The following is a 24,052-nucleotide window of genomic DNA, read 5'->3' as shown; positions in this document are numbered from 1 at the left end:
TAAGAGGTGAAGAACGGGTTGAGGTTTTTTTTCCCCCACAGAGAGGTCAGATCTTTTCCAACCCCATTTGTTGAGCAGGCTATCTTCATCACTGAAATGTCCTTGCAGCTTGGTCAAAATCAATTGTCTGTATCTATCTGAGTCTGTTCCTGGACTTGATTCTTTTCCCCAGGTCTATGTGGCTGCCTTTCCACCGACACCATATTGTCTTGATTGCGGTAGGATTATATTGGGGTCTTGGAATCAGATTGTGTGAGTCTTCCAACTTTGTTCTTTTTTAAAATTGTTTTGGCTATTCTAATTCCTTTGCCTTCCTATATAAATTTTAGAATCATCTTATTGATAAGTAAAAAAACTCCTACTGGAATTTTCATTGTGATTAAATCTATAAATCAATTCTGAGAGAATTAACATCTTAATGATGTTGAATCTTCTAATCTATGCACATGGCATATCTACTTATGTAGGTTTTCTTTGATTTCTTTCATCAGTGTTTGTAGTTTTTAGCATATTTTATAACATATTTTGTTAAATTTATGCCAACGTATCTTGTGGTTTTTGTTGCTATTATGAATGGTACTGCTTTAAAAATTTCAATTTCCAACTATTTATTGCTAGTACATAAATATAATTGATTTTTAAAATATTGCACTTGTGTCATGTGAATTGCCCAAGCTCACTTATTAGTTCTAGGGTCTTTATTTTGTAGATTCTTTGAGATTTTCTATGTAGACAGTGATGTCTTCTGTAAATAGGGATCATTTTACTTCTTTCTTTCCAATTTCTATGCTCTTTATTTCTTTTTCTTGCCTTATTGTACTAGCTAAGACTTCCAGTTAATTGTTGAATACGAATATGAATGGCGAGAGTTGATCTCTTTACCTCGTTCCTGATGTTAGGGGGAAAGCTTTCAGACCTTCCTGATTATCTTATCTGTAGGTTTTTCGTAGATGCCCTTTATCGGGTTAAGGAAATTCCCTTCGGTTCCTAGTTGTTGAGAGTTTATATTAGGAATGCGTGTTGAATTTTATCCAGTGGTTTCATTTTTGCATTCGTTGAGATGGTCCTGTGGTTTTGCTTCTTTAGTCTGTTGGCAAGTTGAATTACATTGATCTTGAATGTTGAACCAGCCTCACATTTCTGGGATAAGCCCAATTAAGTTGATGTGTGTTATCCTTTTTATATATTGCTGGGTTTGCTAATATTTTACTGAGAAAGTTTTATCTATGTTCATGATCTATGTTTATTATCTACGTTCATGAGAGATTTGGGTTTGCAGTTTTCTTTTTTTTTTTTTGGTAATATCTTTGATTTTGATGTCTCACAAAATGCTGGACTCACAAAATGTGTTAGAACTTGTTCCGTCCTCTTCTGCTTTCTGGAAGAGATTGTGTACAATTAGTATCATTTCTTCCCTCAATGTTTGGTAGAATTTACCAGTGAAGGCTTTTAGGCCTGGAGTTTTCTTTATTGGAAGGGTTTTAACTAAAAATTCAGTCTCTTTAGTAGTTATAAGGCTGTTGAGGTTATGTATTTTTGAGTGAACTTAGATAGGTTATGTCTTTGAAGGAACTGCTGTTTTTAAACTTAGGTAGTTTATGTCCATTTCACCTAAGTTGTCAAATTGATAGGCACAAAGTTGATCATAATATTTCCTTGTTATTTTTTTCATGTCTGTTGATTCAAAGTAATGTCACTTCATTCCTGATATCAATCCTTGTGTTCTATCTCCTTTTTTCTTAGTCTGACTAGAGGGTTATCAATTTATTGATCTTTTCTAAGAACCAGCCTTTGGTTTTATTGATGTTTGTCTATTGGTTTCCTGTTTCTGGTTTCAATGATTTTGTTCTTTATTATTTCTACCTTCTGCTTTTTTTGGGTTTAATGAGTTCCTTTTCTAGTTTCTTAAGCATTGCTTTAGCTGTATCCCACAAACTTTGATAGATTGCATTTTTACTTTCTTTCAGTTCAAAATATCTTCTAATTTTTTCTTCGACCTGTGCACTATTTAGACTTGCACTGTTTAATTTCCAAATATTTGGAGATTTTCCGGATATCATTCTGCTTTTGGTTTCTAGTTTAATTTCTTTATGATCAGAGAACATGCTGTATATGATTTCTATATTTCTGATTTTGTTATTTTTGGCTTATAATGTGGCCTATTTTTGTGAGTGTTCCATGTGTTCTTGAAAAGAACGTGCATTCTGCTGTTTGACGAAGTGTTCTAAAAATGGCAGAAAATTGGCAAAGAGAGGGAATTTCTCAACAACCAGCTTGACTTATCTACTTTTTCTATCGATTATTGAAAAAGGAGTTGAAGTCTACAAGTTGAATGGTAGATTTTTCTATTTCTCTTTGCATGTCTTTCAGTTTTTGCTTAAAGAGCTTAAAGAGCTTGGAAGATGCGTTACACGTTTAGGATTCTTATGTCCTTTTGGTGAATTGACCCTCTTATCATTATGCAGTGTTGTCTCTCTTCCTGGTAATACTCCTTGTTCTGAAGTTTACTTTGTCTGATATTAAGACAGCTGCTCTGGCTTTCATTTAATTTATTTTTACACGGTATATCCTTTTCCATCCTTTTGCTTTTAACCAATCTTTATCCTTTTATTTAAAGTAGGTTTCTTGTAGCCTATGGTTAGCTCTTTTTGTGGTTCTTATTCCAGTCTGACATCTCTGCCTTTCGAGTGCTGTGTCTTGGGACATTTTATCTTAATGTAATTGTTGATATGGTTGGATACAGACCTACCATTTTAATCCGCACCCCCCCCGTTCTTTTGTTTCTCTCTTCCATCTTTCCCGCCATGTTTTAAATTATTTAAATATTTTTTAGTATTCCGTTTTAATTTATCTATTGGGTTTTTGGCTTTATCTCTTTGCATTACCTTTTTTATTGATTGCTCTTGGGATTACCATATACGTACCTAACCTTCAATGGTCTAATTAAATTAATATTTACGCTTCAAGTGACGTGTAGAACTTGTCACCCTGTCAGTTCCTTTACCTCTTATCTGTAGTAGTTGTGTGTTACATCTACATACACTGGAAACCCCATCAGACATTGTTATACTTTTTTGCTTTCAATGACCATACATATTTTAAGAGAATAAAAATAGCTTTTTCTAATGACCCAGAGATTTACCATTTCTGTTGCCCTTTCTTCATTCCTGAAGTTCCCGGTTCTGGTATCATTTCCCTTCAACCCGAAGAGCTTTCATTTGCATTTCTTTTAAAGAAGTTCTGCTGGTGATTAATTTTCTCAGTTTTCCTTCGTCTAAGAATGTCTAATTTTGTCTTCATTCCTGAAGGATGTTTTTGGTGGGTGGGTATAGAATTCTGGGTTGACTCGTCTTTTCTTTCAGCACATTAGAGATGATCCACGGTCTTCTGGCCCCCATGTTCTCTGATGAGAGATCTGTGGTCATTCTAATTGTTGTTTCCCTGTATATAATGTTTTTATTTTTCTCTAGATGCTTTCAAGACTGTTAAAAAATGTCTTTGGGGGGCCAGCCCCATGGCCAAGTGGTTGAATTCATGCGCTCTGCTTTGGCGGCCCGGGGTTTTGCCAGTTCGAATCCTGGGCTCGGACATGGCACTGCTCATCAAGCCATGCTGAGGCGGCATCCCACATGCCACAACTAGAAGGACCCACAACTAGAAGGACCCACAACTAAAAATACACAACTATGTACCAGGGGGCTTTGGGGAGAAAAAGGAAAAATTAAAAAAAATCTAAAAAAAAATGTCTTTGGTATTCAGCAATTGACTATGATGTGTTTGCGCATTTAAAAAAAAATATTCTCTTCGGGATGTCCTGAGCTTTCCAAATCTGTAGATTTATATCTTTCACCAAAATTGTTTTTTAGTTATTATTTCTTCAGATATTTTTACTGTGCCAATCTTTCTTCTCTCCATCTGGGTCTTAGTGATATGAATGTTAGACCTTTTTATATTGTCCTACAGGTCCCTGAGGCTCTTTTCGTTAAATTATTTTTTTTCCAGTTTTTCAGATTGGATAATTTCTACTGACATCTTAGCTTCTGTTACTTATTCCTCTGCCATCTCCATTCTGCTATTGAGCAGAATTAAAAAAAAAATTCAGATAGTGTATCTGTCTCTTCTCAAATTTCTATTTATGGTTTCTATTTCTGAAATTTCCCCATTCATTTCACATATATCTACCTTTAGGTCATGGGCATTGTTATATTAGCTGCTTTAACATCTTTGATAATTCCAGCATCTGGGTCATCTCAGGGCTGGCATCTTTATCTTTGCCCCATAGAATCAGTCACCTTTTCCTGATTATTTGTATGCTGAGTATTTTGGTTTCTATCCTGGATATTTTGATACCCTGGTGAAACTCTGCGTTGTGTTGAAATCCTTGGGAGAACATTGCTTTTTCTTTGTTATGTTCAACGTGCCGTCACACCTGCTGGGCCCACACTCTTATCTGTCTTTCTCTGCATGTGATGGTTCCAGTGTCAGCTCAGCTCGTGAGGCCTGTGCTGTGCTGCTTTGGGTCTGGCCCCCATGCACAGGTGAGCTGGGGCGTGAGCCATATTACACAGAGCTAGGGGAATCCTTTCTCTGCTCTCTTCTCTCCATCCTCTTTGACTTTCACAGGCCCTTTTCCTCACCTTGTGGCCAGGTTTTCTGTTAGTCGTGGCTGCCAGTCACCCGCTCCTGAAGCTCTGCTGGGCACCTGCCTCAGGTCGACGCTGCCAGAGAAAAGAGGAACACAGAACAAAGGAGAACCTCACTCCTGCGTGGGTTGCTTCTCTAAGTTTTGACTCTTCTCCTCAACCTGCCTGTTTTGCTTTTCAGAATCCTCAGGGAATTGCTTTTTGTATTTCCTCTGAAACTGTTAGTCATCTTCCGTGGGAGAGAGGGCCGTAGTGGGCTTACTCCGCCTTGATGGGTACCAGAAGCCTGCGTGAATGCTCTTTAGGGTACTTTTGTCCTGACCCAGGATTAGAAAACATGCATCGCGTGGGCGGCCATGTTTACTTTTGAGCATCCCTTAACCTTGTTGGGTTTGTACCTGCTGATGTTTCTGAGAACTGGGGCCAGTTGCGTAGACTCTCTTTCAGCCTCCCACCCCTCAGGCTTTTCTCTTCACTCCAATGAAACTCTGTTGCTGAGGCTGCTGATGACTCTGTGTTGCTAAATCCAATGGGTATTTCTTTGTCTTCATCTTAATTTCTCAGCACATTCGATTCCTCTCTCCTTGAAATACTTCCTCTGCTTGGCTTCTGAGACTCGACTCCCTCCGGTTGCCTCCTACCTCCCTGGCCCGCCCAAGATCTTCAGCACCCTTCCCCTTGCCCACTACATTCCCACTGTACTGGTCTCCTGGCTGTTCCTGGAACGCATCTAGCAGCTTCTTCCTCGGAGCCTTTGTACTTGCTGTTCCTTTGGTTTGGAATGCTTTTCCGTGTAATCACATGCCTTATTCCCTCACTCCATTCAGTTCTCTGCTGAAATGTCACCTGATAGAGAGGCCTTTTCTGATTGCCCCATTTAGAATAACACCGTGCCTCTGTGTCCCTTCTAATCCCTGTCCTTCTTGGTGGATTTTATTTTTCTTCATTGTGCAAGTCCCCCTGGCATGACACATTTGATCTGGTGCTTACTGACAGTCTCTCTGAGTAGAATGTGAGCTCTGGGAGGGCAGGAACTGTGTTAGTCTGGAATAGTTTTGGTGCGTAGTGGGTGCCCAGTAAGGATTTGTAGAGTAGACGACTCAGTGAAAATCTTTTGAATATGTAGAGTTTATCTTTATCCTTGGAGCCATCCACACTTTCTTCCTTCCCCATGGTCCAGGGGGATGGCCCCCTGCCTCGTACCCTAATGCTCCCCGGCCAGGTCATTGCACCACCCCCTCAGTGGACATCCTGATCGAGAACGACAGTGGACATCACCCTCCTACATCTTCCGTGATTCCAAGTGCCAGGGCCAGGGAGGCACGTACCAGTCACCCTGCTCTTGTGATGGGGCGGTCCAGGGCAGAGCTACTTCCCAGAAGGTCGTCTAGGCGCCTGGTTCTCCATCACTCTGGGTGATTCGGTGCAAGGACTCTGTCACTCATCCTGCCAGCAGATGAAAGAGGAGACTGGCGCCTCAGCTCCATCTCTCTCCTTTTTGCTCTACCCCATCTGATGCCAGAGCCAATGCAAGGCAGTGAAGCCTAATGACTGCCCCAAGGCTGGTGACAGTGGGGAACCACTGGCCAGGGCCAGGCGGTGGCTGCCGTGGCTGATGGTGACGGGGAGATGCAACTGCTTCCCAGAAACAAGCAGACCAGCTAGCTGGCAGAGTGACAGCCCCAGAATGTGGCCATCGAGCTGAGTGGCCTCCCTGCATGTCTCTCTTACACGAAACACCCACATGCCTTCTAGGCACCGAAGCTGCTGTTTGCGTGACGATTTGTATTCTGCAAGGTGATTTCATAAACCTTTCATACGTCTGCACACCCACTGGGTTTTTCCCTTAATTGTTTTTTACTTAGGGTAAAAGTCACTCTTTTTAGTGTAAAGTTGCAAGAGTTTTGACAAGTGCATACACTTAGGTACCCGTTTCCACATTCCAGATATAGCATAGTTCCATCATCACCCCCAAATTCTACTATGACCCTTTGTGGTCAACCCCTCTCTCCACCTCTGGCTGCCGGCAGCCGCTGTCTGTTTTCCATCCTTACAGTTTTGCCTTTTCCAGAGTGTCTTTTGCGTGCAGTTGTGCAGTGTCCTGCCTTTGAGTCTGGCTTCTTTCATTCAGCTTAATGCATTTGAGATTCCTTCATGGTATTGGGCGTTTCAGTTACTTGTTCCTTTTTATGGCTATTATTCCATTGAATGGAGATCTGTTTATTCATTCCTCAGATGAAGGATATTGAGGTTGTTTCTAGTTTTTGGTGATTATGAGTAAAGCTGTTATAAACGTATGCATGAAGGTTTTTGTGTGAACATAAGCTTTCATTTCCCTTGGGTAAATACCTAGGAGTGGAAATAACTAGGTTGTATGGTAGGTGTAGATTTAACTTTTTAAGAAGCTGCCAAACTGTTTTCCAACGTGGTTGTAACCTTTCACGTTGCCCAGTGATGTCTGAGGGTTCCAGTTCCTCCACCTCCATGTCAGCACTTGGCATAGTCAGCTTTTTGCTTTAGCCATTCTCGTAGGTGTGTAGTGGTATCTCCTTGTGGTTTTAATTTCCATTTTCCTAATTACTAATGATGTTGAACGTCTTTTCGTGTCTTTATTTGCCATCCATCATTCTGCTTTTGTGAAGTGTTTAAATCTTTTGCCGATTTTAAAAATTAGATTGTTTTTCTTATTATTGGATCTGTGAGTTCTTTATATTTTTTGGATAAAAGCTCTTTATCAGATGTATGATTTGTAAATATTTCTTCCCAGCCTATGGCTGTCTTTTTATTCTCTTAACAGTGCCTTTTGAAGAGCAAAAGTTCTCAAATTTAGCCACAACTAGAAGGGCCCACAACTAAAAATACACAACTGCGTGCTGAGGGGGATTTGGGGAGATTAAAAAAAAACGTTCTTAAATTTGGCAAAGTCCAGTTTATCAATTTGTTCTCTTATGGAATCAGGCTATTGATGTTATATCTAAGAAAACTTTACCTAAGGTCATGGGAATTTTCTCCTATGGTTTTTTAGAAAAGTTTTATGGTTTTAGGTTTTATGTGTAGGTCTATGATCCATGTTGAGTTAATTTTTTGTAAGGTGTGAGGTATGGATGAAGGTTCATATGTTTGCATAGGGACATCCAGTGTTTCCTATCATTTATTGTAGAGACTCGTCTTCCTCCATTTACTTGTTTGTGCACCTTGTCAAGGATCAGTTGACCTTTTAGTGCGGCTCTCTTTCTGGGCTCTCCATTCTGTCCCGTGCATCTATGGGATCTATGTGACTGTCCTTTCATCAATACCACGTTGTCTTGGCTACTGTAGTATAATAGTAAGTCTGGAAGTCAGGCAGTGGCCACAGCTACCTTTTCAGCATGGCATTAGTATTCCCCCCACTTTACAGATAAGGAAACTGACCCTCGTGGGTAGATGTCCTGCTACAGCCTCCCTTATATGATAAGTTAGCTGCTCAGCTCATACTCAAAACCCACGTCGTCTCAAGCCTAGCCTGGTGCTCAGAGTGTGGCCTTTGGAGTCTGGTTTGGGTTTAACTCTCAGCTCTGCTTTTATTAATATGTGGCCCCGGGCAAGGAAGTTTGCCCCCTTGTGCCTCAGTTTCCTTATCTCTAAAATGAGTGCAATGATGGTACCGGTCTTATAGATTAGGCTAAAGATTAAGTGAGTTCATATATCGGGTCAAACCATATGAAATTGCTGATATTTGATCATTTTTGACCGACACAAATGGCAGTTTTACATAGTTCAACCTAATATTCAAACGCTCCTTGTAGTACTAGATAGAGGGCAAGCACTCCAGAAATGCTGGCTACAGCTGTCATCATTGTCGTCGTTGTCGTTGCCATCATCGCTATTATTACTACTGCTCCTGGGCCTGCTGCTGCCGTACTCTGACTGGTGAGGGCAGTGGCCTGAGGCTGATGGTTTGTGTTCTGTGTGTCCTCAGTTCAGGCAGCCAACGTCCCCAAGTATTCCTGCGTGACAAGCTTCTTTCCGAGTCTGAAGAGTAATAGGGCCCAACCTCTGCTCTTGTGGAGTGGAAGTGCCCACCTGGTGTAACAGATGAGTGTGCAAAGGGCAACGGGAGGAGCTTGGTGGGCAGAAGGGGTTGGCAGGACTTCACAGATGCGTCCATTAGGTGGGCCCTGTAGGATGGTTGGGAGTTTGGGATGGGAGGAACATTCCATGGGCAACTGACAGCTTGTGCAAAGTCTTAGAAGGGGGGATAGATCGGCTTCAGGGGAGCCTGAGATCTGACTCTGGGCTGGAGAACGGGAAGCAGCCCATGGTGGCCGAGAATGGGTTCACAGCCCCATCCTTTCCCTCCATAGGTGGCCCTAGTCCCCCAAACATCCTTGAGGAGCCAAGTCCGGAAGACCTCTCCCACCTCTGCCTCTGCCATGGCCGCGAGAACCATCATCATCGACCACGGGTCCGGCTTTCTGAAGGCTGGCTTGTCGGGGTGGAACGAGCCCCAGATGGTCTTCCCGAGCGTTGTGAACTACATCCCGTGCAGAGAGAACCCCGGCCCTAGCTACGCCCGCAGGCGCGTGAGTCTAGGCATCGACATTTACCATCCTGACACCTTCAGCTACCCCGTCCAGCGTGGCCGCATCCTCAACTGGGAGGGCGTGGAGCACATCTGGTCCTTCGTCCTGGAGACACACAGACGGGAGCATGAGGACTCCTCTGTGATAGTCACAGAGTCCCCCCTGAGGGAGCCTGTGGACCGACAGAAAACCCTGGAGGTAAGGCCTTCTCGGGGCTGCCCTTACTGGGGAGTGGGGAACAGCCTGGCACTGTGTATTCAGACGTGGCTGGGCATCAGGAACTCTGCTTTCTAAATAATTTGCCCAGCACATGTTTACTGCGTACCTGGTGTGTGGCCCGCACAGTGCTAGGCGAGAGGGGGCTCGCAGAGGCTCCTCCTGCAGGTAGAGATGAGGCAGGTCAAATGCTCCGTGGAAAGGGTGCTGCTGGGGAACACCAGGCATTCATTCATGGGGTCCGCACATGTCCACAGGTCATATTCTGGCCCTCAGAGAGCTTACATTCTAGGGGAAGACTTGACCGTGTGTGAATAAGTTGACAGCTAAAAATCTAGAGAGTGGTCAGTTCTAAAAGCAAAATGAAATGGGGTGATAGCTGACTGGTGGGGGCAGAGGAAGCCCCTTTGAAGGGTGACGAGGGCTTCTCTAAGGAAGCGATTTCAGCCAGTGGGGCTGAAGCCCAGTGAACCAGGGAGGGTGGCAAGAGGGACACAGGAAGATGAGGCCGCAGGGGCGGGACCTCGCAGGCCTGGTCAACTGTGGGAAGCACGTGAATTTCACCCTGAATCAAGGGTTGGCAGACTACCGCCAGTGGCCAAATCTGGCCCTCCATCTGATTTTGTAAATCAAGTCTTAGTGGAACAGAGCCCCTCCCACTCCTTTCTGTCCTCTGTGGCCACTTTCACGCTGCGGTAGCAGAGTTGACTAGTTCCAACAGAGACTATATAGCATGTAAAGCCTAAAGTAGTTAGTATTATTTAGGTTTGCTGGATAAAACACATGATACCTAGTTAGATTTGAATTTCAGATCAACAGCAAGTAATGTTTTAGTATAAGTATGTCCCAAATATTGCATGGGACGTACTTACCGTAAAACATTATTTGTTGTTGATCGGAAAGTCGAATTTAACTGGGCATCCTCTATTTTCATTTGTTGAATCTGGCAATCCTGACTGTCTAGCCCTTTACAGAAAATGCTTGCCAATCCCTGCTTTAAGTGAGTAGAAAGCTCCTGGCGAGTTTTAAGTGGGGGAGTCATGTTTGATTTTCTATTTGAAAAGAGGGGCCTTGGCTTCTATTTGGGGAGGGGGTGGTGAGGGGACAATATTCTGAGCATGGGAATGAGGGAGCCCCCGCCACTGACGGAGAACGTGGGCGTGCCGGGGCCTGAAGGGGGAGGTGAGCGGCTGAGGGCTGCCCTGGGCTGGACTGTTGCTGCCTCTCTGCATCTGTAGTGTCAGAAACTTGGGGGTGCGACCAGAGCCGAGACTTGGGGAGGCGGCGGGGGTGCTCTGTAAAGATCTAGGGGTGATGGGCGTGGGGAACATCGGCCTAGACACTTTGCCCAACCCTGAATATCAGAATTCTAGTTTTAGCTTGATGTTTGAAAAGCTTTTATTTGTTGTTGTCATTTTTAAAGATTGGCACTTGAATTAACAACTGTTGCCCATCTTGTTTTTTTGGGTTTTTTTCTGCTTTTTCTCCCCAAATCCCTCTAGTACATAGCTGTATATTTTAGTTGTGGGTCCCTCTAGTTGTGGCATGTGGGACGCCACCTCAACGTGGCCTCACGAGTGGTGCCATGTCCACGCCCAGGATCTGAACCAGGGAAACCCTGGGCTGCCAAAGCAGAGTGCGTGAAGTTAACCACTTGGCCATGGGGCCAGCCCCCTGAGAGGTTTTATTTAAAAAAAAACTAAGGCTTCACATACCAGGAGGTGGGTGTATTTTTTCTTTTCTTTATACCCCAATTTTGGGATCCAGTGGTGAAGCTGCTGCACTTGTTTCTTATGTCTTATTCCTTCTTCTAAAGAAACGGTTCAGCCTGTGAACCTGCCCCTTGGCTGTGTAGTGTCCTGCCCTGCCCACCCCCCCTGCCCAGAGCCAGTGCCATTTCTTGCCACCTGATGGCTCTTCCCACCCCTACACTAAACTGGTCTTTGGAAAGGCCCAAATCAAACCAGCCCCTGAGGGCAAATCCGACTCTTTCTCAACCTCTAGAGCCCCTCCCTTATTCCCACCGCAAGAGCTCCAGGTGTCCTAGGACCAATGTCCTGGGGCAGCCCTCCAGTCCCTTGAGGACGGGTGTCTGTGCTGATTTCAATTTTGGGAGCTGAGCCCGTAGCATGGTCTTGGGGAAAACAGAAATAGATCAGGGCCCTTTGTTTGGAGAAAACACCCTGAGTGTGTCAGTCTTCTCCCTTCTTGCAGATTATGTTTGAGTTACTGGATGTCCGGTCCCTACTCCTGGCTGACCAGCTGGAGATGTCCCTGTATGCCTCTGGCCTCCTGACCGGCGTGGTGGTCGATTCTGGTTACGGCTTGACCCGCGTGCAGCCTTTCCATCTGGGCCGCCCCTTACGGCCCAGTGGTAAGACGCTGGAGTTCGCCGGCCAGGATCTCTCCGCCTATCTCTTCAAGAGCCTCTTTAAGGAAGATAGCAACCAACACAACCTGTTTCAGCTGGACACGGTCACCAACACTCAGATGAACAAGTGCTACGTGCCGCAGAATTTGGGGGAGGCGCTGGACTTTCGTCAGAGCCTGCCCAGTGGCTCAGATGAGACCAACACCTATCAGCTCCCGGATGGCACCCCTGTGGAGCTGACCCCCATGCAGCGGCTGGCTCCCGAGATGTTCTTCAGCCCCCAGGTGTTCGACCTGGAAGGGCCCAGCATCTCTCAGGCTGTGCTGGATTCCATCCAGACCTGCGAAGCCTATGTGCACCCACTGCTCATCTCCCATGTGGTGGCCTGTGGGGGCAACACCCTCTATCCGGGCTTCACCAACCGCCTGTACAAGGAGCTCATCGAAGATCATTTCTCCTCCACCAAGACCACAGTATGGGTGGGTTCCAACAGAAACTTTAGCGTCTGGTTAGGAGCGTCTGTTGTGGCTCATCTGTCTACTTACAAGTCCGAGTGGATGACCAAAGATGAGTATGATGAGAGTCTGAGGCAGTGACCTGCTGCCTGGCTCCTGGGACCCGGCTCCTGCTGGATAGGCTTGAGGGAATTAATTGCAGTGAAAAGGTCTGGGCAGGGGTGGGGTGAGCAGGCTTTGGAATTTTCAGGTCATGGAGGATTGTTTTAGGTTCTAGAGTTTTATCTTGTTTCAAGAGAGGGATCTAATCCATAGGTGGACAGGGTGTCGTCCCTGGAAGCCCTTCAGGGGACAGTTTTTCCGGGGATGGTCTGTCATTGGGATGGGAGTGGCCAGCTGCCATCTCTATGCCTAAAAGCCATTTGTTTGTCACTGGCATCTCCCTTGGGTTGTCCCGTTCTTCTTGGTTGAATAGGTTTTAACTGGGGCAAGAGAGAATTATTTTTGGATGGGGACAGACAGGGCAGGGAGGAGGAGAGTTGAAGTCTCTAGTCTCATGTGCTCTCGCTGGCCAGGGAGGAGCTGCGGTGGGTGAGTCTGGAGCGCTCTTCCCCGCTGTGGCCAGCGTCTTGTTTTATGTACGCAAATAAACAAAATTGTTTGGAACCATTGCTGCCTTCTGTGATGGATGGAGGTAGGGTGGGCAGTCCCTTGAGGAGACCTAGGGAGTGTAAGTATGCAGGACCCAGGGTGGGGCCAGGGCATCCTCTGAGGAATTCGGGGGCCTATGAGCAGTGGTCACTGCTGAGCAGAATGGATACGGGCCTCTTACAGTGCCACATTCTCTCCATTCATCAGATGTCCCAGTATTCTGTTAAAGTTTGAGTTCCTATTAGTGTAATATTTATTTGAGAAACATTTGAGAACCTACTATGTGCCAGGTACTGTGCTAGGTACTGGGGACTTTGAGGTGAAAAAGATATATGAGGCTTCCGAGGACATAGGCAATAAATAAGTAAATATATTTCAGACGAAGAAGAATGAAATGAATCAAGTATAACAAGGTCATATGATCTAGGGGGTGGAAGGATGCCTGCTTTCGATGGAGTGGACTGAGATGGAGACCTCTGGGGACTGTCAGTGACTGTGCCCCCTCCTTCCGTGGCACACTGTGAGGTTGCACTTCCCAGTCCCCCTGGCAGTTAGGTAGGGCCACATGACCGTACCATAGGTTCCAGCCTGTTCAGTGTGTGCCTGACCCTTAAAATAGCCCCATGAGCCTGTGGAATGCTGAGGATCATATGAAAGAATTGCAGAGCTGCGGATGGAAGGAGGTAAATGACGGGATGGAACAGAGCCCCTTCCCCAACCTGCGCTGCGCGGGGGCATGAGGAACAATCTACTATGTTTGGCCACTGGGATTTGGGGGTTGTTTGTTACAGCAGCTATTTTGCTTACTCTGACTAATACAGAGAAAGGAGCCATAACATACTATTTATTTAACAAATATTTTTTCTTGTAAGTGGCAGAAGTGGGGTTCAAATCTAGTCTGGGTTTTCCACCGCCATGTTGTATGGCTGCTTCTGAAAAGTCTCTTGGTTCCTGGTGTCAGCTAGAATTGAGTAACAAGTATGGTGGGTGGGGGATGGAAGCACAAGGAACCCCAATGTTTCAGGGGCAGGCAGAGGACTTTAGAGGCCAGAGTCCAGCTCACCTTGTCTTTGACACACGAACCATATTCTCTCAGCCACAAGGTAGCTAAAAGAGACAGGAGGCACGTGGGCACTGGGTGAGCTGACCCACAGCATCTGTCCTTTGGCAGAGGAGAGATTTGAACCTAGGTCCATCCATACTAAAGCACATGTTGTTACCCACAGTGCCAGACCACCTTCCTACTTTTCTGGACCCTGTTGGACTTCTTGGCCTGAGAGGTGAAGACGTGTGGTTTTTCCAAGCGTGAGTGAATGCTGTTTTTGGGTGGTAATCTGGTGTTGACATACTGATCGGTAGTCTTTGTGCTCCAGACTGGTTTATTTGTGTACTCCTGAGCCTTAAAAGGCGAGGAGGGGAACACAGAAGTGAGAATGAGGGAGAAGAGGGAGCTGGAGGAGAGATGGGCAAGGAGTCTTTTTTTCCCCTTATTTAGCCCTGGGCAACTGTCATCAGAACTCTTTTTCTCATTTTATTCCAAATGTAACATTTAACCTTTCTGTTCAAGCATCAAATCTGGCTGCCTGGTGTATAATTACGAACTTTTCTTCGCTTTCTCTCCCCCCTCCCCCATCCTGAAAGCTTTTAAAACTCCCTCACTGGGTACCGTCTCTCTCTTCTGACTCTCCAATTAAATTAAAAATAGCAGCTCCATGGGGCTGTGCAGGGCCATCAACCTAACGTGAAACTGCTGGCACACTAGGCCTGGCGGGGTGGTGAGTGGTGCCCAGAAGATGCCTGCCGGCTCTGGCATGGCCTGCAGCTGTTCAGAGCTGGGGAAGCTTAACCTCCGTGAGGGGTCTGGGGCTGCCTGCCAGGGGCAGCCAGGTGCAGAGGGGTGGGAGGCAGGGTCTTGGCAGCTGGGGTGGGTGTGCTGTGTGGGGCTGGAGGAGGGAACAAAGGGAATGGTCCCTAGGCGGACCATTTCCAGCTGTGAGGGTACAGTTCTGCCAGTTTCTGTTGCCAAGGCTGGGGCTTGGCACCCTTGTATTTGGGTTTGGGTGGGGTTTGGATGCCCAGGTTCCCTGAGATAACCCTGGTAGAAACTTTTGGTTCTGCTGATGCAGAAAACAAACTCAGCGTAACACTAGTACCCTCCTGGCTCTAGAAGAGACTTTCATCGCCTCTTCCACCCCTAGGTCCCCTTTCTGTAGAGAGGCATATGGTGAAATGGGCGAAGGCTTGGACTCTGAAGCCAGATTGTCTGGATTATCATCCTAGTTGTACTGCTTTCTGGCTCTCTTGCCTTGGAGGAAGTTACTTGAACTCCTGCTCCTCAGTTTCCCCATCTATAAAATGGGCCTAGTGAAGATGTCTACCTCAGGGTGGTTTTGATGATTACCATATGGCTTTTATGAGTTAATATATACAAAACACTTAGCAAGTGCCATAAATGTTAGCTATTATTACTTCTGTGCACACCAAGTCCTTAGGCAAAATCCTGGCTCTTCTATTTATTTTTACTTGCTCATAAGCAGGTAGGTGCTAGTGATGCAAAATGAATAAAACATGATAAAGTGCTCACTTACTTTCCAGGGGGAGGCTCTGCAGGGTAATTTCTTTCCTTGTCTGAGCGATGGAGCAGAGTCACATTCTGTATACAGAGGTACCACAGGCATGGAGAGTGACTGGCTACATACAGGGAGAGGTGGTCAACCCAGAGGAGACTTTCATAGGAAGCAGTGATGAGATGACTCTTGGCAGAGGAGCAGGACTTAGCACATTCTGTTCCTTTTGTTTGGAATGCTTATCCCTGATACTAGTCCCATAGCTGCCTTTGACAACTTGGTGTGGGGGGTGAAACAGATGGGGCATTCAGAATGGCTGGAGAATGAAGGCAGTAGGGAGTGGGGACAGATGAAGGTGGAGGTAGGTAGGGCCAGCTCTTAAAGGACATTGAGTGTCACACCAAGGAGTGGAGACTTCATCCTGAGGGTGATGGGGAGGCCTGTCAGAATTGAAAGCGGAGTCATGACATCACTTGAAAAATTGGAGCTCTGGAAATGGCTTGGAGAATGGTTCAGAGAGGGACCAGACCAGAGCAACAACATAAATCATGAAAACATGCATTCCATTAGACTCTGGGCTAAGTGTTCTGCATTTTCTGGGACCTTGCTCCTCTCCGATGCCTTAGAGGGGAATTTGGTATTGGTGATACTTTGGAGCTATGGTGAGTTTGAGGGACCAACACATTTTCCTTCCTATTGTCTGGCAGCTGTCTGACAGTTGTCAATTTTAGAGCACATTGGCCTGGAAGGTGGCAGGAGAGGCAGCCCAGGGTGAAGGACTTGGGGAGAGTAGTCTCCAAGGTGAGAGAGTGAGATGAATTCATGTTGAGTGCAAGATGTGCCCTGCCCCAGCTGGGAGTCTGTGCTTGGTTCCGTGAGCTCTCCACTTCAGGACTGCAAATCCCGGACAGCTCCCGGGCTTCTGCCTTCCTTCAACCTCATTCATGATGTCCTGTTCCAAGAAGCCAACTCCTGCTGATAAAGGAGGAACCATACCTGCCAGGAAAGAGCTCTGGTGTCTGAATCAGACACCAGGCTTGAATCTCCATTCCCCACTTGCATGCTGTGTTGCCTGGGGCAAAGAACTGCCCCTCTCTGGTTCTATTGCCTCATCTGTAAATTGGTGATAGTCATATCTACTTCACAAGGCTGATAGGGGGCTCCAAGTTGTTTACCTAGTCAATGAATATTTATTAGGCACCTACCCTGTGCTGAGCCCTTTTCTAGGCTCTGTTAAATTGAAGAATGTTTATAAAGTGGCTTAGCACAGTGCCTGGCACACATTAGGTGCTCAGGAAGGGTTAATTTTCTCCCTGAGACACTCATCAGCAATAAAAAGCCAGGATTAAAGACCCTAGGAGCAATCAACCACATATAGGTGTTACAAAGCATGGCCCCAACGCTCATGCACGCTGCCAGCAAAGATGCCTTTTCATCCTGTCCTTTTGATGAACTTTTCCGCTAAGGTGTTCGGATCTTGATATACAACTGCTCTCAGGGATCTTTGGCATTTTAAAGAGGCCCTAAAATCAGAGTGTGAGCTGGGTCTGACTCTGTTCTTTAATTAAGACAAAGTTCTCTGGACTTACCCAAATTCAGGCCACTTCTCCTGACCTGTTGTTCTGAGGCTCAACCTCCAGGAAGACAATGATGCTGAGGCCAGGAAAGATGACACTGGTGGGGTTGAAGACCCACACTCATTCGATGAGCCTTACTGAACCCCAGCTGGGAGCTTGGTGCTGCCCAGGACACAGAGGGCAGACCTGATTCCCACTGTCCAGGATCCAGTGAGGGGTGTACATGACCCAAGGGAGGTGGGGAGCAGGCCAGAGCCACCTCCTCTCTAACCCTGTGCTGTGGGGGTTACCATCTTCACCCAGCTCTCTGGGCCAGCAAGCCAGGCTCCTAGAGCGGGTGAGGGAGCCTGGCAGCACTGTTCCCACTGGAGACATTCGGCTGGGGGAGGGGGTTGGCCGTAATCCGTGTTTAATTTCTCCAGGGCCTCCATTATAAATTCCATAACTCTACCAGTCAAAACATGACTAATTCCTGGGACGGCAGCCCCCACCTGGGAGTAGAAAACCCTGTGCTGTTTTTGCTGCCTTTTATCACCACTAATAACAGCTTGGCAGTCGGAATTTAGCTGCCGTGGGTGGTTTTCTTATGCATGTGGGTTTTCCCCCCTCCCCCTACAGGGTCGCTATAGAATAAATGCTTGCTTGCTGGGCTGGTTTTCTACCAGCTTTGTAATATTCCCGACCTGAAAAGCTGTGGGTTTGGGGGAAGTTTGCAGAGAAGGGGCCATGGTATTGAGGGTTAATTGGGCCTTTGATGATTCTGACAAGGGCAGGACGCTGTGTGATTTATGGAGAGAAGAATGGGTTCGTTGAAACTAAATAGAGCCAAATTGCAGGTGTGATGTTTAACCTGCTGAAGGCAACGTGATTCAGGAGGCATTCCCTCACCCAGACAGTTTAACAGTTGTTGGGAGAGTGGGCTGTGCAGGTGGTGAACCTATGTGTGCCTCACTGCTTCACCCCTGCTGGTTGTACAGTTACTTAACCTTTCCGAGCCTCAGTTTCCTTATCTGTAGAATGGTACTGACAAGCCATCAGCCCTGCTTATACTACAGGGTTTTATGTGAGTATGCACTTCGCAAAGTGCCTGGCCCAAGGGAAGGAGGCCATCCAAGGTTGGGGGGAAATCCCCTGTGGTCCCATCATGTATATAACATCTTAGTCATTACATATTCATTAAAAATGTTCCCCGAGGGCCTTGCTAAGGTATTAGTTTGTTATCTTTGCAACAAGCAACCAACTCGGCTTTTATCTCTCTAAAAATAGTACCTGTTTCCAACCACCTGGCCATCTACCTGGAGTTCAGGTGTCTCGCTCCAGGTAGGCAGTGGTGGATCAGTGGAGCCTTTGCCACAGGCAGTCAGCGGGGAGCGTGTGGATGGAGTGGGTGGGTGTTGGGGGCTGGTCCTGCCTCAGAAGAGAAGAGTGGGACCGTGGAGCCAGGGGCCAACGGTGATGCGATGGTGAGAGGTGGGTCTGGCTGGTGAGCGTTGGGAGGGGCCCTCCAGTGAAGGAGCGCTGGGCAGGAGGGCATTGTAGAGGGCCAAAGGGGCAGTTACAGAGACCTGAGTTTCAGCCTTGGCTCTGTCACTTTCTAGCTATGGGGCCTCAGGCTGATTACACTTACTGTCTCTGAGCTTCAAACTCCTCATCTGTAAAACGGGAGTAATAATAGTGCCTATCTCATGGTGGATAGAGATTGGGTGAGCTCCTGTAAGCAGAATGCTTAGCACGGTGCCTGGCTCTTAGTAAATGTGCGATGAATGTTGGTTGCTATTGTTATTGTGATTGTGATTTTGATAATTATTATTAATCTTCTTTTCGGTTGGTCTACTGGGGGGATTGTTGGCATTATCAGCCACAGTTGCTGTTGTGGGGTTGTCGGCCATGCCAGAGGCTGTGAGTTTACTGCAGGAAGCAGCCCCTTGCCAGATGTAGATGGACGCCTCAGGAAGGCCTGAATACCCCGAGTTGCACAGCCCCTCTCAGGCCAGGCTCAGCAGGGCTGGCCTCTCCTCCAAGCTGCCCCCTCTCCGGCTCACACCTGCCCTGAGGCAGTTAACAGTTTTAATGTGAAAAGCCTCTTCTCTTCCAGCTTCTGGCAGATTAGAGTCAAAAGAGAGAATGTCAATGTCAGCCTCTTAGCAAAACTGTTGACCTGGTGGCCAAGACCTTGAAAGTCAGATTCACCTTGGATAACAGATAGCAATAAATAATCTTCCTGTTGTCTCTGACTTCAAAATATATCCAGAGACGGCCACTCCTCACCCACTCTCCGGCCTCCACTGCGGCCATCCTCTCTCACCTGGGTTCCTGCAAGGGACTCCTGCCTGCCCACATGCTTCCAGCTCTGCCCCTGGTGCAGTTTATTCTCAATGCACGTGTTGGCTGGGGCAAGCTTGTTGAAGGTGATGTCACAGCACGCTCTGCTTAAAAATGTCCCTCTGCTTAAAAGCCCTCCACTGGCTCCCATCTCACTCAGAGTAAAAGCTGAAGTTCCCACTGAGTCCTATGAGATCCTGCTTGGTGTGGCTCCTGCTACACTCTCACCTGCTCCTCCTTCTCCTCACTGCCCTCCAGCCCCCTGGCCTCCCCAGTGGTCTTCTGTCTTGCCAGCTGTGCCCTCGCTCAGGCCATTGTCCTTGCTGTTCCCCCTGCCTGGAGCACCTTCCTCAGACAGCTGCTGCCACGTTCTCTTGCTTCTTCCAGTGCTCAAATACGACCTCACTGGAGAGGACTTCTCTGACCTCCACACCCCACAGTCAGTAACCCTTCCCATGCCTCCCCTCTTTTCTCTCCTGGCTTTAATTTTTTAGAATATGTTTGTCTGTCCACTAGAATATAAGCTCCATGAAGGCAGAACTTAGCGTTTTGTTCACTTCCGTATCCCCAGTGCCTAGAATATTGCCAGCACATAGTACCTGCTCAATAAATGTTTGTTGAATGAGTGAACGATTGAGTCTTCCTTCCCTGAGAGCAGGTCTGTAATCTGCACAGAGGATGGGCAGCCAGCTCTTCCTTCTCTCCTGAGGACCGAGCAAAAGGACGAGGCTCCAACCTCCAGCAGGATGTATTTTGATTAGCTGCCTGCAGAGTTTTCTGGCATTGAGTTAAATATTGGCATGGTCTCGTGAGTGCATTTACTGAACTGACTATCTAGGAGGTTTGGAAGCCTCTCGCCTGCAGGAGTCTGTATTTTAGGCAGTTGCCTGGTAGAACTTTCTGCCGTGGGGAGATGGGTCTGATTCTGGACATAAGGAAGAAGCCCAGACAGGTGACAGGGTGCACTCAAGGTTACCTGCTTCTTAGTAGCAAGCAAGGTCCAAACCAGGCCATCTTATGAACAACCTTTGCTTCCGTTTGTTGAGTGCCTTCTGTGCCTCAGGCCCTGGAGATAGATGCACAGGTGAGTAGCTGCTGTCCATGAGGGGCTCGCTGTCTGCACCCTCCGTCTCACCACCTCATCTTCCCATCCCAAATCCCATCAGTTAAGGCTCTGTCAACCTTCCTCCTAAATGCTGGAATGTTCCAGGCACACCCTCCATCAAAATGCCCCCCGCTCACCTTCCCCCACCTCACTACCTCCATGCCTTCTGCTGGCCCGTCTTTCTCCCTTCCTCTTCAGTCTGCCTCAGAAGACCATCCATCACCCGCCCAGCTCAGTCTGTGCCCCCGGCCCTTGCATGCAACAAGCTGGGCCATCATCTTTATTTCTCAGATATTTTGGTGAGGCTGAATTTTATATCTCTCAACTCGACTGTAGCTGCTAGAGTCGAGGGAACTTAGCGTCTTGGGGCAACAGAAAAGCGGAGAGACCTGAGGCTGTGTTGTTGGGGGGAGGCCAGGTTCCAAGTCTGGTTCCCTGCAAGGCTCAGTGTTCTCATTTAGAAGTATGGATGCGAAAACACACCTCTTCATTATGGGGAGATAGAATGAGGCATAGCGTGTGAGGCTCCCATCACTGTGCCTGGCCCATTGTACATGTTTGGGGCAAAGCTGGTAGAGTGGTGGTTAAAGGTGTGCTCTCTGGAGCCAGAAGGCCTGGCTTCAAATCCTGACTCTGTTGCTCTTCCTTCTGTGACCTTGGATAAGTCACTTGACCTTCTTCTGCCTCATTGACAAACTGGAGTTAAGTCTGCCTGAGGGGTTGTGGGAGGCCATCAGTGAGAGCCTATGGGGAGCCCCCAGCACAGGTGCCTACTTGGAATAAACTTGTCATCTTGCTGTTATTATTGCTAGGAAAAAGATTGGAATGTTGTAGAAGGAAATAGGAGAGGCCAAGTTTCTCCCAGCTCCCTAATTTACAGGTGGGGAAACTGAGGCCCAGAGAGGCGGAGCAGAGACGACGTGTGTTGCTGACTCCCTGGCCGGCCCTCTCTCCTCAGTTCCACCGTCGCTGTGTCTCTTCCGCCCTCCCAGGGCGGGGGCACAGTGGGGGCTCCGTGACAGCATACTGCCTGCCCCAAGTGTGACACCTCTGAGGGGTGCTGGGGGACATGTAGCTGCCATGCTGTTCTGATCCCGCCTTGGGAGGTTCAGACACTTGTTCCGTGAAGCCCAGTTCTTTCCCCTCTAAATGAGAAAGAATGTCCTGGCTACGCCTTGTGCTACAATCACCCATAATCTGCAAACCTTGTAATTCTCCAAAAGAGAGAAGGGAAAAAAAAAAATGCCGACGCAGTCTGGCCGACTCCTGGGCCAAGATTTAGTGACGGGAGCTGTAGCGAGGTCTCGCATTACTGAGCCTTCATTACTTTTACAAAATATGTTCCGGTGGGTTCACCCGCAGCTATAAAGCACCGTCGTAAATAATTAAACTCCACTTGTCAAGACGGCCGAGAGTGGGTGGGAGAAACCGCGACACCGTGCAAAGAGCCCTGCGCTGGGAGACAGGAGTCCTGGGACCCATCCGGGGTGTCTGATCCCTGTGACCTTGACCCAGCAACTCCCTCTCTCCAGGCCTCGGTCTCCCAAATGCAGAAGAGGAAGTCGGCGCAGGTGGTCTCTGTTAGCTCTGTCGGTCGGTGGTGCTCAGCTCCAGTGAGGTTCATTTTGGGGAGGATGGGTCCAGGTCTCTTGATCTTCCTTCCTTCTATACATCCTTCCATTTACCCAAGTCCCAAGCCCTTGGAAAGATGGTCACGGAACAGGCAGCTTCAGCTCTTTAGAATCTTACAGCCCGGTAGAGAAAACCATCCAGGAAACTGATCACGACACTAAGGAAGCCCAGAGCTCCGTGGAAGACACAGCGGAGGGCCCAGGAAGGCTTCCCGGAGGAGGTGCTGCTGGGCCCAATCTTGGAAAAGGGAGGGCATTCAGGGCAGTGGGCATGGCCCGTGCAGAGGTGCAGAAGAGAGCCCAGGGGTTAGAAGCTGGCCGGCAGCTCTGCAAGGGACCAGAGGGTTGGTGGCTGATGGGAGTGGATCAGGGGGCCTTGAATGCCCAGCCGAGGAGTGGCCCTTTGTCTCATGGAGCTTCATGGTTCCGGGCCTCAACCTTGGCAAAGCCGGCTGGAGTTCAAGTGCATTTGCCCCTGGCCCAGCCCCGCTCTGCCGCTCAGGATTCTCTCCCGGGATTCGCCAGAACTCAGGGAGTGTGTTTGTCAGCTGGGGGCTGCCATAACCAAGTGCCGAGGCCAGGAGTGCTTAGACGGCGGACAGGACTTCTCTCTTGGTTCTGGATGCTGGAGGTCCAGGATCAGGCTCAGCGAGGTTGGTTTCTCTGAGGCCTCCCCTTGGCTGGCTGTGCCGGTGGCCCGTCTCTCTGTGTCCTCGCACAGTGTCTCCTCTGCGTGTGCCCCGGCATCTCTCTGTGGGTCCCCATCTCCTCTTCTGAGAAGGTCACCAGCGGGATTGGATCAGGGCCCACCCTGTGCCACCCGTTGACTCGTTCACCCCCACCTGCCGCTCCTTTGCCTGGCCTCATGGGATTCCACACCAGTCCTCCCTTCCTGTCCTGTGTCTCTAGCTGCTTCATGCTGAGGTCTCCTCGCCCCCCCAGGGATCCTCCCCAGTAGTCTCCTCCCTCTGTGGCCGACATCTGGTCCCTGGGAGACACTTTGCTGGACAAACACCTCCCCTCCCCCACATTGTCATCTTACCTTTTCCCGAGTGAGTCACGGATCACTGTTGTGTGCCCCATGGCCCCCGGACCAGGGGACGCACAGCTGGCTCTCCATGTGGTCTTGCTGAAGACCCCCCCCCCAACACTGAACCTGAGGGAAGGGCAAGCACCCCTCCCTCCTCTCTTGGTAGGGAGACTCTCAGAACCCCAACAGCTCTCCCCAAAATTCCCCTTCTCATCTCCAGCCCCTACTTGGCCCTCCCAACCTCTTTTAAGCTAGCAGTGTGTCATAAGCTAAGGGCTGCCAGACCTCCTTTGCAAATCTTGCTTGGGTGGTGTCAACCAGATCTCAGAATACAGGTGTGGTTGGCATCTCTTGTCTTAGGGCCTCATCCAAAACTGAGACTGAAATAGTTCCATTTTGACATCCGGTGACCCTCACACATACTTCAAGCTTCTTACCTCAGGACCTTTGCACATGCTGCTCCCTCCTCCTCTGCCTAAATGTCTTGTCTCCAGCTCCCTGCATGGTGGAGGCATCATCTAATGACCTCAGCTATTTCATCTGGTCATGCACTCCCCCTCCCCAGCCAGTCTCACTATCAAATCATCCTGCTCCTTTTCTCTCTATAGATACTTAACAAGACCTGAAGTGGTCTGTTTGCTTGTTTATTGTCTGTCTTCACCCCACACCCCCTCCCTCCACCAACCTTAGCACATGAGCTCCATGAGACCTGGTCTGTTCTGTTCACTGTCGCTCCAGGGTTGACAGTGGCGCCTGGCACAAAGCTGGTGTTCAATAAGAATGCATTGGTGACCTTCCCACTCCCTCTGGTGAATCAGGATGAGGGATCCCTGGCTTAGCCTGTAGGATTTGGTCAAGACGCTGGGACATCTCCAAGGGGCCAGGTAACAGGGACTGCAGAGCCCTGCCATCTGCCTGATGC

The 24,052-nt window shown here is 48.0% G+C and overlaps 1 protein-coding gene across 3 annotated transcripts in view; it reads left to right on the top strand.

The window, feature by feature from the left end:
• ACTL8 (actin like 8) overlaps nt 1–13,276 on the top strand; it is a 64,488-nt gene extending 51,212 nt beyond the window's left edge. Inside the window, exons 2-3 of one of the 3 annotated variants that reach the window (XM_070601046.1) lie at nt 8,987–9,403; nt 11,636–13,276. In XM_070601046.1, the coding sequence (XP_070457147.1) occupies nt 9,056–9,403; nt 11,636–12,388 (1,101 nt within the window). In that variant the 5' untranslated portion in view covers nt 8,987–9,055 and the 3' untranslated portion in view covers nt 12,389–13,276. Of the gene's footprint in view, nt 1–8,791; nt 9,404–11,635 lie in introns of those variants that run through there. The other 2 variants (XM_070601049.1, XM_008537895.2) reach the window with 2 other exon arrangements.
• The last annotated feature ends 10,776 nt before the right edge of the window (nt 13,277–24,052 follow it).

The sequence above is a fragment of the Equus przewalskii genome, chromosome 2 (genome assembly GCF_037783145.1).
Source record: "Equus przewalskii isolate Varuska chromosome 2, EquPr2, whole genome shotgun sequence".
Lineage (NCBI taxonomy): Eukaryota > Metazoa > Chordata > Mammalia > Perissodactyla > Equidae > Equus > Equus przewalskii.
The sequence above is the reverse complement of the archived record's forward strand: the minus strand, read 5'-3'. Positions and strand labels throughout refer to the sequence as shown.